General features: G+C 39.8%; 1 protein-coding gene across 4 annotated transcripts in view; it reads left to right on the forward strand.

Annotated features, from left to right (window-relative positions):
* Ate1 (arginyltransferase 1) overlaps positions 1-13385 on the forward strand; it is a 115962-nt gene extending 102577 nt beyond the window's left edge. For all 4 annotated transcript variants that reach the window (XM_028769396.1, XM_028769395.1, XM_028769393.1 and 1 more), the window contains exon 12: positions 10127-13385. In XM_028769396.1, coding sequence (XP_028625229.1) covers positions 10127-10305 — 179 coding nt within the window. In that variant the 3' untranslated portion in view covers positions 10306-13385. The remainder of the gene's footprint in view (positions 1-10126) is intronic.
* The last annotated feature ends 2583 nt before the right edge of the window (positions 13386-15968 follow it).

Here is a 15968-nt window from a genome sequence, read left to right on the forward strand (position 1 = left end):
GTGTGATGCAGTGTGTGCCTGCTGTGCTGTGATGCAGTGTGATGCAGCGTGTGCCTACTGTGCTGTGATACAGTGTATGTAATCAGAGCTGTAGTGCACATGAGTGGTGCTCACATGAGCTTTGATTTGTAGTTTAATGTCATCCAATTCTCCAAACCAAAATTAAACCAAACAATTTTTTTTCAGGTTCCTGACTGCTTATGACCTGTTCAAACTTAGAGGGTAGGGAGTGTTAGAATGGTGAAGACGTTAGATAACTGTGCTGTGTGGGCTAACTGAAGACAACATTATCTGAGCAAGTTCACTTACCATTTAAAATGTGTTTTAAGAGCTGAAACTGAAGTTTTAGCATCTCCTTGAAAAACCCCATTGTTGTAAATCCTTTGATTAAAAACAAAGATTGTTTTGCAGCATACTTCATTTTTTTTTTTAAATTAGAGTTTTCAAAAGCGCTCAAACTGCACTCAGGATGACAGTCAGAAGAAGGAATCCTTTAGTTCATTTGTACTTGAGTGTGCCAGTGGTGCTAGAGTTTGCTTTTGAACATAGTTCTGGCTCTTAACTACACACTACAGGCATTTCTTTTATATAACTGTACACTTTCAAAGTATGTCTGAAAACAAATAGTGCTTTTGAAGAAACTGTTTTTCCAGGAGGAGGGGGCCGCAGGGAGAGCCACCCTTTGTAGCTTTGCTGTTCTGCTGTTACTCTCAGTGCCTCCTTTTGCTTTTCAAAGTCCACTGAAGAAAAATACTTTTCTATTTTACAGAGCTTAACAGAAACATCTGTGTGAAAGTGAGCAGCTCTGCTGTCTGGAAGGGCTCTGCTTCTGTAGACTCCTGTTGTTCTTTTAGCTAAGGGAAGAGATAAGGGAAAGATTAAACTGAGAAACTGGAATTTAGAAAGTCTTGTCTTTGGAGTTCTTGTGAGCCTTTGGAAGCTGAGCCTTGTAAGACAGCTATGTTTACTGCTCGTGTGGTCTACCTTGACTGATATGGCTGCGGCTTCACTGTGTAAGACATGAAGCTTACAGCCTTCTGCTTCAAAGCAGTTGTTGAAAAGTGCAAAGTGTAAAGTAAAAAGGAAAGCCAAGGGTTCCGGGTCATTGTGGAGATGCCAATCAGGAGCTAGCAAGTGGGTTGCATGAATAGGAGTACTTGTCTGAAAGCACACACAACTCTGAAGTGCATGGACCATACCCCTGCACTGCTACGCAAAGGAGAGAGTACACAGGCAGAGTCAAAATTAAAGCCCCAGACATCAAACCTGCACAGTTAAATAAAGAAGCTTCTGAGAGAAACTCTCACCAGGAGCACAGGAGAGCTTATTCTCTGCAGAGCGCTTTGTCTATGCCTTTTGTGAATAGAAGTTGCTCTTTGGAGGCAGATTGCAAGTCCGACTTAGTATCCAAACGTAACAAAATCATAACTCTTAGTTATGTGTGTTGAATATGAAATGATTACCAGACATTTTAGAGAATTTGACACAGTCTCTATATATTAATAGGGATATCAGGGTCCTCTCTTGGGTTCTTTGTCTTGTTAGTAAAGGAATTTAAGAACAGACTAAAAGGAAGCTCAAGGACAATTTTATTGGAGTTTAAAAGAAAAAACTGCAGAGTAGCAAGCTGTTAATCTCAACAGTCCTGGAGGAAGGACATGTGGCAAAGATAGAGGAAAGGCATGCTTTTGGGATCAGCCGGCATGGAGGACACATGGTGAGCATGCAGCCACATGGCAGGGAGGAAAGGTATTTGGGGGGTGGGGGTGTGACTCCCAGAGTGTTAGTAAAGCATAATTAGAACAGAGGTAGAAAGAAAAGGGAAATTACTGTCTTCTAAGTAATTTGGGAAAGTGGACAGTCTTTTGATGCTACATGGCTATGGCTCTCTCTGTAAATTTCTGTGCTGGGGGCAAGGATCCTGAGAAGGAAAAGTATATTGTCTCATTGAAGGAGTAATTATTCTTCCTATTCCTTTAGCGTGGCCCAGCCCTAAACAAGACATGTTTATCACAGCACCTCTGCTCAAATCTGAGAAATCATTTCTGAAGAGCAGGTGGACAGATTGCAAGAGCCAGAGGTTGTTGGTTACCACAAGGAAGCAGGTTTATACACACAGCAGGCCCGTTTCACATACAGGTGCACAGTGTAGCCACTGTGACATGACAGCATGCACAAGACTTGAAAAACTCAAGCCAAACAAAGTACCGTCAAGGAGAGAGGATGTAGACACTGGAGAACCATCCGTTCCTAGCTGAGGTGCTGCCATTGGCAGTTGATAGCTGATGGGAGAGGTGGAGCATGTGTTCTTCAACAGTGTAACTCTGGTAGGTCTACTGTGTTCTAACGGGCCGCCACATGTTTAAAAACAGAGCTGCACAAATTGGACTTGGTTTTTTGATCTTGTTATTAAAGTTGAGTGGGTAGTGAAGGGGTAAATATGATCAAAGCATATTGTATGAAAATCTCATGAACTTACTTAAAAATTTAGTAAGAAATTGAGAAAAGAAAATAAAAAAAAAAGAGTAAAGTTGAGGTAGTAACAAATGATGATCACATGCCCTGCTGCTCTGGCTGCCTTTACTCTGAAGGCATTCACACTCTTAAACTGGTTCTTAGGAGACCATCTGTGTCTGTCTCCCTCCTTTCTGTTCTCTCATTTACTGTTAATCTATTGGCTTTTATTCTCTACGGAGTCATTTTATTGAATTATGTATGAAATGAAATGGAATCTTGTTATCTTCTATTACAAGTTAGTGAATAAAAACATTACTATAATTAGGATATAAAATGACTGTATTTTTGTACTCTTTAAATTTTATCATCATCATCATCATCAGTGTCTGGGTGTTTTGTCTGCGTGTGTGTCTGTGAACCACTTGCTCTCACTTGTACTCATAAGGTGTGCCTCTCTTGCTGAAATCATAATGAGGACAGAAGTAGGAAATGATTATTGGTTACCATAATATGCTGTGCCAGAAATATAGATAGAAAGTTTGTGACTTTTCACAATGTCAGAGTTTATTGAATAACAATGAATTCACAAGCTATCATACTTTCACTAGCTTCAATTTACCTAGTCCTAATTTTCCTTGATTGCTGGCTTTTGGCAATTATGGTTCTTTTATTTGAATCTCAGTTACTAATATTATCTCTCAGATTATACATTAATTACACTTAACACAGTATGTGTCTGTGTGTGTCTGTGTGTGTCTGTGTGTGAAGGAACGATTGCATTAGAGGTTAGAGAGGCCACAGAAGTGAAAGAGCCTTGGAGATAGGCAGGGAACAGATAGAGATACAAAGAGAGTCAGTGTAGGTGGTTCGCTAAGACATCAAGGAGCTGTAGATGCTGGAAATACGATGAGCAGACTGAGGTAGATTGCAGTTTGAGTAGGCTGTGTCAAGTGGTGGGAGAGTGTTGAGTTGAAGCCTCGGGACGGCCATGCATTACCTGCCATAAGTCTCTTGACTGCATCACATAGTCAGGTGACTGTTCAATGGAATCATTGACACCACAGTATTAGGAGACACTCCCTCCCCCGCCCCTTTTCAAAATAATGATTACTATGATGTTTATTCTGACTTAAGATCTTAAATTAAATTCTTGCTATTCCTTGTCTTAAAAGCTACCGTGTCTGTTTTTGTTTCTCAATATTGGTACAGTTGATGACAATGTTCACAGTTACCCGCTAGTCTATCCCAAATCCCTTTATTGCTTTACAGAGAATTTCTGCATCTCATAACATTAAAGTAGCATTGGCAGTTATGGAGTAGCAATAAAATAATTTTATGGTAGGGGGTCACCACAACCCAAGGAACTATACTAAAGGGTCACAGCATTAGGAAGGTTGAAAACCACTGGTCTAAGGAATACTAGACATTAAAAACCAAGTGGTGGTGACATACATACCTCATGTACTGCTTTCTTAAAGTTTTTCTGTATTTGTTACTCTGGCTTCCATCGCAGTCTCCCTTGCATATGTTTAGAGTGCCCCGAGGTATCTTACCTAGTGTCCTTTGGCTGGCGTGATCTTGTGCAGCTCTGGGTAGGCAGCCAAAGCTCTGGGAGGTCGTGCATGCAGCAGCCGTTTTCTTTCACAGCATTCCCCACTTCCTCTGGCTCTCACCATCTTTCTACCCCTTCTTCCACAAAGCTTGGAGCTGTGATGACATTGATCATAGTGGTGATAAAGATGACTGTACCATTTTATTAAGGATATAGTCCAGTTACTTTATAGAGTATTCCTTAATTTGTGTTCATCATATTTTCTTTGTAACTAGAGTCAAGTTACATAGTTTAAGTAAGAGTATTAGAAATGACGAACTTGCTGGGCGGTGGTGTCGCACGCCTTTAATCCCAGCACTTGGGAGGCAGAGGCAGGTGAATTTCTGAGTTCGAGGCTAGCCTGGTCTACAGAGTAAGTTCCAGGACAGCCAGGGCTATACAGAGAAACCCTGTCTCGAAAAACCAAAAAAAAAAAAAAGAAAGAAAGAAATGATGAGCTTATATCAGGTGGCATGTAGTGTCACTCATGTGACTGCTGATGACCTGATGAAGTGTGTTGCAATATATATATACACACATTTATATATATACACATATATATTATATAAAAATCACATTTTATATAACATATATATACATATATATATATAATTTAAAATTTATATTTAGGACTGGGGAGATAGTTCTGTTGGTATAGCACTTACATTGCAAATTTGAGGACTGGAGTTCAACCCCCAGAACCCATGTGGAAAGCCAGTGTGTTAGCACTTGCTTGTAATACAAGCCATGGAGAGGTGACTGATAGAAAGGCAGAGCTAGTCTAGCCGCCTTGGCAAAGTTCCAGGCCAGTGAGAGACCCTGTCCCAACAAAAAGTAAGTGTTCTTTTAGACACTAAGTTGTTCTCTTACCTCACACTCACACATAATTAGGTGCATAATCTGAACCTGCATGGTCTATTAAACCTGGTTGGCTTCCACTCAAAAAATCATAAAATTGTTTGGAAATTAAAAGAGCCCAGAATAGCTTTTTTAAAAAAAAAAAAAAAATGGAGTTAACACTGTTTTTGGCGTTCAGCTAGACATAATACTCATTGGCCCAGTATTTGGGAGTTAGAAAAAAGACTTCATATTTATGACTAATTACTTTTCAAAAAGTGTACTCAGACCATTCAGTGGTAGACAAGAATTATAGTGTTGTCACCAAATGACACTATTAGTTGAATATCCAAATGCAGAAAATGAAATTGGTCCCCAGCTTTACATTTGTAGGAACTAAGAATGAATTGAACCTAAACTAAGGTAAAATTTGAAACTCTTAGGGAAAAAATAAACACAAAGTAGATCAAACTGTTTGATATTTCCAGACACTCTTAAGAAAGTTAGCTGGGCCTGGTGGCACATGCTCTTAATTCTAGCATTCAGGAAGCAGAGACAGGTGGATCTATGTGAGTTTGAAGCCAGCCTGGTCTATATAACAAGTTCTAGGCAAGACCCTATCGGAAGAAAGAAAGAGAGAAAGGTAGAAAGAAAGAAAAAAAGAGAGAGAGGGAGGGAGGGAGGGAGGGAGGGATGGAGGGAGGGAGGGAGGGAAAGAGAGAGAGAGAGGGAGAAAGAAAGAAAATTGAAAGTACAGTCGAAAGGAGAAAGTACTTAAAAGCCCAATATTTGAACATATATACAAATCAGTAAAAAGACAGCCAAATTTGAAGATGAGCAAATTCAAGTAGATACTTTCTGAACAGAATAAGCCATTCATGAAAAGATGCTCAGGACCCTCAAGACCAAGTTCTCCATCTAGAGGGACAAAGGGTTGGTAATAAGAGACAAAGACAGGAGATAAAGGATGAGGGGGGTGTTTCTCTTGAGAAGGAGCAGGACAAAGGACTGACTCTGAGTAGAGAGGAGACAGAAGTGGCACATGGGAAAATGGTAGTTTATAAAGGTACAAGGGGAAACCTGTGTTAGGATGAGGTGTTTAATTATAATTGAGCATCTTAACTACGTGAGCCAAAGGAGGCTTTTGATTGCTGGACTTCAATTCTTGGATAGCTGGCCCTTAGTAGTCAGCCTCAGGAGGGGAAAGTGCCAAATAAGGGAATAATAGCCTTTGGGGTTTAGGTTTAGGTATGTAATCTAGTGAGTTTTAGCTAGCCTAAGGGAAGTGAGGGAAGGGGAGAAGGGCAAGGCCTGCCAGAGCCGTGCTCAAGCTGACCAGAATTCCTTCACAGGTTACTTTGACTGTTTTAAAGGCAGTGAGACAATTACTGAGTACTTATTAATTCATTGATAATGAATTGCTAAGTAGCTTGATACATTCTTTTTTTAAACAGTGAGGTTTTTTTAAATGTATAATTCCTCTATTCATCTTCCTCTGTTTCTGTTAAATGTATCTTAGAAGATATGTGTTCTTTTTAAATGCTTGAGGTTTTAGATTATCCTAACTTTTCTGAGTGGGCAGAATTCTGTTCATATTCTAAGTCTAAATTGTAATTAAGATTTTTAAATGATTTACTTATTTTATTTGTATATGTATGCATGTGCACTGTGTGTGTAGATGCTTGTGAAGAGAGGGCATTGGATCTCCTGGAACTGGAGCTACAGATGGTTATGAACTACTGTGCAGATTCTGGGAATCAAGCCCTGGTCTTCTACAAGAGCAGCAAGTACTTTTAACAGCTGAGCCCAATTTAAGATTTTTAAAGGAAAAGACAGGCTATTTTGAAAATAGAAAGCTAAGTTTTGTCATTTTTTTTAATGTTAGTAGCTTTATAATAGGCCTTCTTGGCTAAATAAATAAAATTACTTCCAAGAGAATTACAAGTTTAAATTGATTTGAGTGCTGAATTATGTTGTCTTAGCTAAGGTTTGAAGGCTTGGAGAAATGCGAGAAGCAGCATATTAGCTGTCGTGATCTGTAACCTAGTGAAGTCAAAAGGTATGAAGAAACAGCCCTGCAGTGAGTGAGGATGTACCCCTTTAATCTCAGTATTCAAGAGGCAGAGGCAAGTACATTCCCGAGTTTGAGGACAGCCTGGTATTCAGAGCTAGTTCCAGGACATTGAGAGCTACAGAGAGAATTCCTATCTTGAATCCTACCCTCCCACGCCCACTCCCCAAAAATATGTGAGGAAAGGCTCACAGAAGTCTGATAGACACAGGCGTGTTTACCAGGTGTTACTGTGCCTTTTTAATAGTCAGGGTGTGATAGTGGGACTATTAAAAAACAAATTTTTATTTCAGTAAGTTAATATATTGATCATATTAAGTCTCATTATAATCTGGTGGGCTGGTGATAGAATCAGAACCATATTATTTGCAATATTAAAGACCCATAATGGGTTTGTAAGCACTTGCTTAGCCTGTCTAAGACCCCAGCTTCAGTCCTCCGCACCACCAAAACAGAAAGTAAAACAGAAGTCCCACAGGCTTCTGGGATGTCCTTTCTACTGCAGAGGAGATGGTTCCCAGAGCCATTACCACCTCCTTTTATGATTAATGGCTGTTCTAAGCTGTTTCTAATAAAAGGAAGAAGGCCTTCTCTGACAGGGCAGAATTCCGATCTTGAGGTTCTTGTTGGAACATATTTCTATGACATCTCAGTAAGCTGCCACTTTCCTTAGTTCCAGTGACAACCACCTTTCATATCAAATGCCTTGCTCCTTGGTCTCTTCATGTGCCATCAAGGAAAGGCCTTTTTGCCTTGTTGGTTTAGGGCTGTAGATTTTTGTCCTTAAGCACTGATCTATAGCACAGCCACTACAAGATGATTATAAAAGGATTTTTTTTTTTAAAAAAAAAGAATTTAAGATACATTCTTCCTCTTTTGGTAAATAAATTTATTTTTAGTGTTTGAAGTATCTTAAATAGGATTTGTTGTTGTTATTTAGATTTAAATTGGTTTTAGTATTAGCAATATAGGATGTACTAAGATAAGTCTGGGGCTGGAAAGATGACTCAGTGGTTAAAAGTACTTGTTGCTCTTACAGAATACCCCAGTTTGATTCCTAGTACCCACATGGTGATTCACAACCATTCATAACTCCATATCCTGGGAGGATTTGGAGGATTTGACATCCTCTTCTGACTTCTGCAGGCCCACAGGTGGTGCATTTGCATTCAGGCAAAACATTTGAACATGTTAAATAAGTAAACTTTTTAAGAAACCAAATAATTCTGCCTTCCTTGAGGGTGATCATAAACTGCCACAGGCCATGACACCTGACAGACAGAATGATGCTCAGCTTCAGACCTGTAGGCAGGCCTGGAGTCTGAGGTTGGATGGGTTCCCTTTCTCTCTGTGCTTTGGATGGACAGACAGACAGACAGACAGACAGTACATTGGCACTTTCTCTGCTTCTGGCATCTGAGGAATACTGTTCTCTTTCCTGAATCAATCTACAGTGAGTTCTCTTTAGTTTGATGTTGCTTTATAGCAACAGCTTCTGAGGAAGAAGAAACTTGAAATATTTGTGGCTTAGTTACAAATTCCATTTCCAACCTTATATGGTAGATCACAGCCATGCTTACATTGTATAATATGTTCTGGGTCTGGTTTTGTTGAGTAGAAAGCATAGTGAGCTTTATTCACACATTGGCTTGGGTTCCTTTCCCAGGTCGCTCTACAAGTATGCATGTATTCCAAAATTCACTATATGAAACCCTTGTATACTAAACATTTTTGTTTGGTTGTATTGTGTTTTTTTGGACGAGTCTTGCTGTGTATCCCAGACTGACTTAGAATTTTCTATGTAGCCAGGATGTCCTTATGATCCTCCTGCTTCTCACTGCCAAGTGCTAGGATCACAGGAGTACTCCACCATGCCCCGTTCATCCTAAGACTCACACTACCTTCACTGGACTTTCAGAACCTACCAGTTTCTGTTCTTTGCCTTTGTTCTCTTCTATGCTGCTATCTTTAACCAGCTCCTCACCATTAGACTTTTGGGGTGTGTGGTTTCCAGATACCGTTGTGAGAACGTATACACAGAAGCATTTCTGTGGGTGTTGCCCAGCTTAAGAGCAGGACTTAAATACTTTAGAAAACCCTGGTGCTTAAGGTTCGCTCAGACTAGTTTTCAATTGTGATTTCTGCAGAAGGATTCCACAATGTTTGGAGGCTCCTAAAATCCTCCTTTGGTAATTCCAGTATGAAGTCATCTATAGGTAGCATGGTTCAGTGATTTAAATGAGTATACACATTAATAGATATAGTGTAACACTCTCTCTGGATTAGAACCAGCAAGGAGTCCAGTAATAGGACTCTAGAGGAATGTTGGCTTAAACATTTTGTGTAACTATGTAGGAGTAGGCAGCTCAGGTGACATGACAGTTCCATTAAGTCAGAGGTTGCCCCGTCCCCCACCAGTCTTGTTCTCAACTAAACCAAAGGCAAGCTCCCAGGCAGAAGTTAGGGATCCTGCCCTTGTGTTGGTCCATGTATAGCCTATAGCCTGAAGGAAGGTACAGATGAGCTTTTTTTCTCTGAAAGGCTCTTGCAGTCTCAGCACTACTTGTGCTGACCAGAACTGAGGCATAGGCCACAGCCACTTCAGGGAAGGCAGGGGCACAGGTGTTCTTCTAGGTTGTTGTATGCCTTGATACAGGCAAGGGGCTCTAGTGTATGGATGCTGAGAAAGCTCAGTAGCAGCAGCCACAGCACCCTGTGCTGTGTCTTCTATGGAAGCTGTGAGAATCTGCCCTTTTCCCTCCACAAAAGCCAGGCCTCTTTATGCCTGCTAAATTGGCCTTAAGTTTCCATGCAGAGTCAAAGCCTCAGGTAGCGTGTTGAACTAGAGAGTTACTGGAGATGTGATGTAGACTCTAGAAATATTCAGGAGCATTGCAGATGCCACTGCATTTCAGAAAATCACAAGGGTAGAATATGGTAGAGTGGATTTCAGTTCAATGCAATTCTTTGATACTCTGTTTTGGCTAGTATGCTAGGGAATGCTTATTGCCTCTCACTAAAATCCTCCTGTTTATTCTTAAGAACATACTTATGAGCATGCTGCACAACAGGATCTGCTAGTCCATCATGTTTCAGATCACACACTTGAATGTTACATGTGTATGTCTTTGATGTATGGTGGTCTTTGACCTGTATTTGTTTCTTTGCAGAGGATGAAGGGCGCAGTAAGGAACTTGACCGACTACGGGTGTTTCACAGACGATCCGCCATGCCTTATGGTGTTTATAAGAACCACCAAGAAGACCCAAGTGAGGAGGCCGCTGTGCTGGAGTATGCAAACCTCGTAGGGCAGAAGTGCTCGGAGAGGATGCTGCTGTTCAGACACTGAAGGCCTGTGCCACAGCCCAGCACCAGCCTGAGCTCTCCTGCCACAGTCCTGCCTGCGTCTCAGTTCCTGCAGCCACTCACCAAGTACATTCGTAGAGCTTTTTAAAAGTATTTTGTGGAATTGTATTTATGAGAATCTTGTGCTTAATATAAAGATTTTAAAATACTTTATGATCTAGTCCTTTAATTGGGACTTGTCCTTTTGAAGTTGCTAAATGGAACAAAGTATGCTAAATGTCTCCAGTAAATATATGAGGAAGGAAAATGAAGAAGTAAATCTAAGTAATTTCCTCACAGTTACTGTTTTGTGCTGGAGAAATTCTGACACAGAGACTATTCTTTTAGACCAGTGGTTCTTAACCTGTGGGTTCATGACACCCATAGGGGCCGAATGTTAGATAAGGGCTGTAGCAAAATTATAGTTATGAAGTAGCAACAAAATAATTTTATGGTTGGGGGAGGGTTTACCACAATGTGAGGAACTGTATTAAAGGATAGCAGTACTGGGAAGGTGGAGAACCACATTAGCTTATGCTGGGAAATTCAGGTGGGGTCAAAGGTGAAGAGCACATTCCATCACCAGGAAATGTGCCTTTCCCACAAACCAAAACTCTGTTACTCTGTTTGATATTAAATTCGTCCAGTGTTATAGTGTATTATTAGTAGACAACCTCTAAAGGAAATGTAAACATTGCAAACATCAGTTGTTCACTTTGGGTGTCTGTCCAGGATGGTCCTGCTTATGTCTGTTGTCTTGGCATAATTGTTTTCCCTGTCACTAGTGTTCCCTTGTGCCCTAGAGTTATCTCAGTTTGGATGATAAAATATTCAGTGATCTTAGTGGTGTTTGCTCTATTTCTACAAATCTAAGAAACAACTTTTTAAAGAAACATAGTAACTCCTGCTTGATCTAAGGCTTATCCAAAGAAAATAGATTCCTACTTTCCATTCTCTGGAACTCAGACGTTCTTTTGTGATTAGAGATAGAAGTGGTTATTAACTAGTCCTGTAGCTGTGCACAAGCCGTAGTGGAGTTGGTGGGGCCTATAGCCTCTGCATTTCTCTTCTGATTGTGGGTCGGAGAATAAGCACTGCCATTGGTACTTCAGAATAGAGACCAGCTACTCACTTTCATTCTTGTGATGTTGGGCCTTCTGCTTGCTCACCAAATGCCTGCTGTCAAGGAGGCAGGCAGCCAGCTGGTTAAAGAGGCACATCAGACATGGCGAAGTGAGGCTCCCCTCAAGTGGGCTGGAAGCTGGATGTACAGGTTAGCTTTTTTTTTTCCTACTTGTTCTCAGCTAGACCCTTCTGTGCTAGCTGTCTGGCCTTGGACCTGCAGAGAGCACCCTATCCTACAGTGAGGATAGTGTTACTTTATTTCTTTTTATAAAGATTACTCCAATAGTAATCAACTAAAACACTAAAAAATTAAGTCATTTGAAATCCTCCTAGGCCTAGAGAAAGGAACATTATAGAAACCCACACATCACTAGTCCACCTCAAATAAAATCGTGCATTCTTTGCTATGTAGTTGTCCTCAGTGATAACGTGTGAGTGTATCTGAGATGGAAGATTGTTGAAAACGTGATAGGTAATCTCAGTAGTATTAAGTAGAGTGGGGTCAGCATATATGCCCTTGGCATTGGGTAGCCAGGCATACTGCATACCCTTTTCCTTGTAGGTGGTATATCCTTGCTACCAGAATTTGGGGGTGGGGTTCAGCCCAATATCTTACCCTCGCTCTGAGAGTTCCTCGTGCAGATTGTAGAGGAAAATGGCTCACTGTCCCTGTTACTGTATTAATGAGCCTACCCTAGGGTGAGGCTTCAGAGCAACTGGCCATGAAAACTCTTCAGCTCAGTTGCTATGTTCTCATTCTCTCCCTCTATTCTCCCTCCCACCCTCTATCCCTCCCCACCCCAATATATTTTTTTAACTAGTATGAAATCTTAGGGGTCTAGATGTTGTCAAAGATGTGCCCTTGGGTGGGGCTGAGGAGATAACCCAGTTAGTACAGTGCGTGAGTTCAGTTCTTTAGAGCCCATGTAAAATGTTGGATTTGGTAGCATGTGTTTGAAATGTAGGCACTGGGGATTCAGTAGAGGAGAACATCTGGGGCTCACTGGCCAGTGGCCTAGCCTACTGAGTGAGCATGGAGCCACTGAGAGACCCTGTCTAAAAGGAGGCAGACAGCATTCATCAGGACATTAGGTGTTGTCCTTTATACATGGGTTACAAAAAGGAGCCTGCTAATGTTTTGAGCTCTCTAGTGAGTGTCACAGCTGGGATAGGACAGTCAAGAAAAGTATCTCAACTTGGCATTTTTGCAAAGTCTAAGTGAGGTACCTAATTCTGTCAGTGATTTTCATCTAAATAAAGGTACATGGAAGCCTTTGAGGGACAGAGTCTGTCTTCTTCAGGCAGGAAGGTCTATGTGTTCCATCTCCTTCTTTAGTCCTCTTCTGAATTCAAGTAGAGTCACACCTCCCTCCATGCCTGACAACATAGGAGTCATTTTGATTCTCAGTGTACCATCTTTATTTAAATTATTTTCAGTTCTCTGAGACTTTTGTTACTTTTATTACAGGTAATCTAAGCACTTTTATATTCAAAGATAAAGGCTATATTATCAGATGAATATATTCACTCAATTAAAATTATTTAGGTAAAAATTATTATTTATGTTTCCTTTCAAGCAGTCTATCCTATTTTTATCCATTTGCAAATGCCAGTTTTGTGTGGTTTCTTAGCATATCAAAATTATTATGTAGAAGAATATTTCTAGCTTTCTGAACAGCAAATAGTTTGGTTTATAAATATTGTATTATTTCAGTATGAATAAAGGTGAGAGAGAATACAAACATTTAACCAAAATGATTCTACTGTGGCCGACTTAAAAGAAAAGAAGGAAATGAGTGGGGACTTGATTTGTTTGAATTACAAGTTATTCAACTGTGTGTTCCTTTCCTAAGGAAACCATTGGCTATAAGGCAATATGAGTTTGATTGCTTTGAATATTTTTGCTCTTGTAAAAAAGCCCAAAATAATTAAAAAAAAATAAAGCTGTTTGTATCTACAGTGGTATTTGTCATTCATTACTTAATAACATATAGGTCCAGCACCATATATGCCTGTAATCATGTCATCTATGGGTATGCACACACACACACACTCACGCACACATATCCTTGAATACATTATACTTGTAATAAATATGTATAAGATGTTGTCAATAATCAGCTGTAGACCATTTGGTTATATCAAAGTATGGGTGACTTTCTCTTTAGAGACTAAATCTCAATGTAAGCAAAATGTGTAGACTTTCACAAAAATTAGGATGAACTTATTTCTTTTTATCCTGAGGTATTTTCTAAAGTTTCCAGAGGTATTTGTAAAACTCGATAAGGCCACAGTGTATTTAATTCTCAGTTGTATTGGTGGGATACATTTACCAGTGTTTTGTCTTTCCCTGTGATAAAGAGGATCACGGTAGTTTGGTGATAAAATGAACCTTATTTTCAAGAGAATTAAATATTACTTTTAATTTTCTCTAGACAGAATAGTTACAGTTTTATTATTTTTCTGATTTGAAAGTGACAGTGTTTGCTGGCTGTGGTGTACATGCATGTAAATCCCAGCACTCAGGAGGCAGAAGCTGGCAGATCTCTTGAGTATGAGGCCAGCCTGGTCAACAAATCAAGTTCCAAGACAGAAAATCATTTCTCATCACTTTCTGCTGTTTACATTTTGGTATATATTCTTTCAGACTTACTTTCTACCGTGCGTGTGTGTGTGTGTGTGTGTGTGTGTGTGTGTGTGTGTATGCACTTAAACATACACTTTTTTTTTCTTAAAAGTGAAATCATACCATGAGTATGGTCTTGTGCTTTTTCATCATTTTACTTTGAGTGTATTAAAATAGAATGGTCTTGGACTGGAGAGAGGGCTCAGAAATTAAGAGCACTGGCTCCTCTTCTGAGGTCCTGAGTTCAAGTCCCAGAAAACACATAGTGGCTCACAACCATCTGTAATGAGATCTGGTGCCCTCTTCTGGTGTATAGGTATACATGCAGGCAGAACTCTATACATAATTAATAAACAAATAAATCTTTAAAAGAAAATAAAATTGCCTTAATGCTTCCATAGTATTCCAGTGTGCATTTGATCCTAATGCTTGAATAGTATCCCAATGTGTACTTATGTTTGGAGAAGAAGACTTATGCCCCTGAGCCCTCTTTATTTGTAACAGGAATTATTGTGAGCAGCATTGCCAATTTTTTTGCTACTAATTGTTATTTGTTAAGTTTTCTTTTTAAGAAAACCCAAGCTTTGTTTTTAGAATGTCAAATAATTAGCATTCTATATATGTTATACAGACGTGATAAACAATACAAAAGGAACATTCTATATCTGTGTGGTCCTAGGGATCAAACCCTGCACATGCCAGCCAGGCAAGCATTCTACCCTTGAGCTCCACAAAGAGGAAGGCCACCTCCAGCCTTGTGAGCTTATCAACATGTAATTATTGTTAGCACTGTAGTTCTTCTTACTGCATCAAATTATCTAAGTGAAATAAAAAGCTTTACAATATTTATTCATTGATGATTGCATGTATGTCTGTAATGTATTGTGAGTATATTCATCCCTTTACCCTTTTGTGTCCACCCTTTGCAGTATTTGGGACTTAGACTATCCATGTCCCTGTGGGAATTCTATACAGTCTTGACAGCCTTAGCCTCATTGTGCTGGCTTAGAAGGTGAGGCCCATAGCAGGTCATCAGATCACAAGGGTCTTATAAGTTTATCTGGTCCCCTTGTAAGGCCCTACCTCCCATCCCAGGAAGATAAAGCAAGCTAGTATCTGTGACTAGATAGTATGTTCTCATCAGACACAAAGTATCCTAACACCAGGATCTTCAACTTCCCAAGAAGTTCCTCCAGAATTCAAGAATGAATTCCTATTGTCTTAAGACCCCTATGTGCCTTGTTATAACAGCCCCAACAGATACCTGCTAGCATTATTTCTACCCCTCATTTCCCAGCTGTCTTTGCCTCTTTACCCAAAGCTTCAGAAAAATAAGCTTTGAAAGGTTATTGTCTCTCTTCTCATTGTTTATTCTACTAGATATTTATGCTATTGTATTTAAGTTTGTATGCCCCTAAAATTCTGACAAAATGCCTTAACTTAAAGGCTTAGGTTTATTTAAAAGCATTAAGGTTCTGAATTCTTTCAAAAATCAAAAGTCTTTTAAGTGGCATTTACAGAAATGAATGAGTGACCATGCTACTATTGTTAAGTTCAACTTTGTGTTTAGTACATTGGCTGTATTGAGATTTAACTTGAGTGAATTTGCACTTTTCTATCCAGTCATGTTGCTAAAATATCTTTGCTCTCATTTAAAACTATTGTCCGTTGACTATTTCAGTGAGACCAAGAGCTAAAGTTGCCAAATATACTGTCTCCCAAATTATAAGATTTAAAAAGATTTTTTTTTAATTTTTGGTGAATTTCACTTCATGCACCCAGTCTCATTCATTTCCAAGGCCTTCCATATGCGCCCTCCACCCTTGTAAACACTTCCCCCAGTCATCCCACCATGGAAGATAGTGTGTCATGGGTGTCCCACAGATGCTGTAGGCGTATAATTTTCACATCCTGCT

This window comes from Grammomys surdaster, unplaced genomic scaffold (assembly GCF_004785775.1).
Source record: "Grammomys surdaster isolate TR1022 unplaced genomic scaffold, NIH_TR_1.0 192, whole genome shotgun sequence".
Lineage (NCBI taxonomy): Eukaryota > Metazoa > Chordata > Mammalia > Rodentia > Muridae > Grammomys > Grammomys surdaster.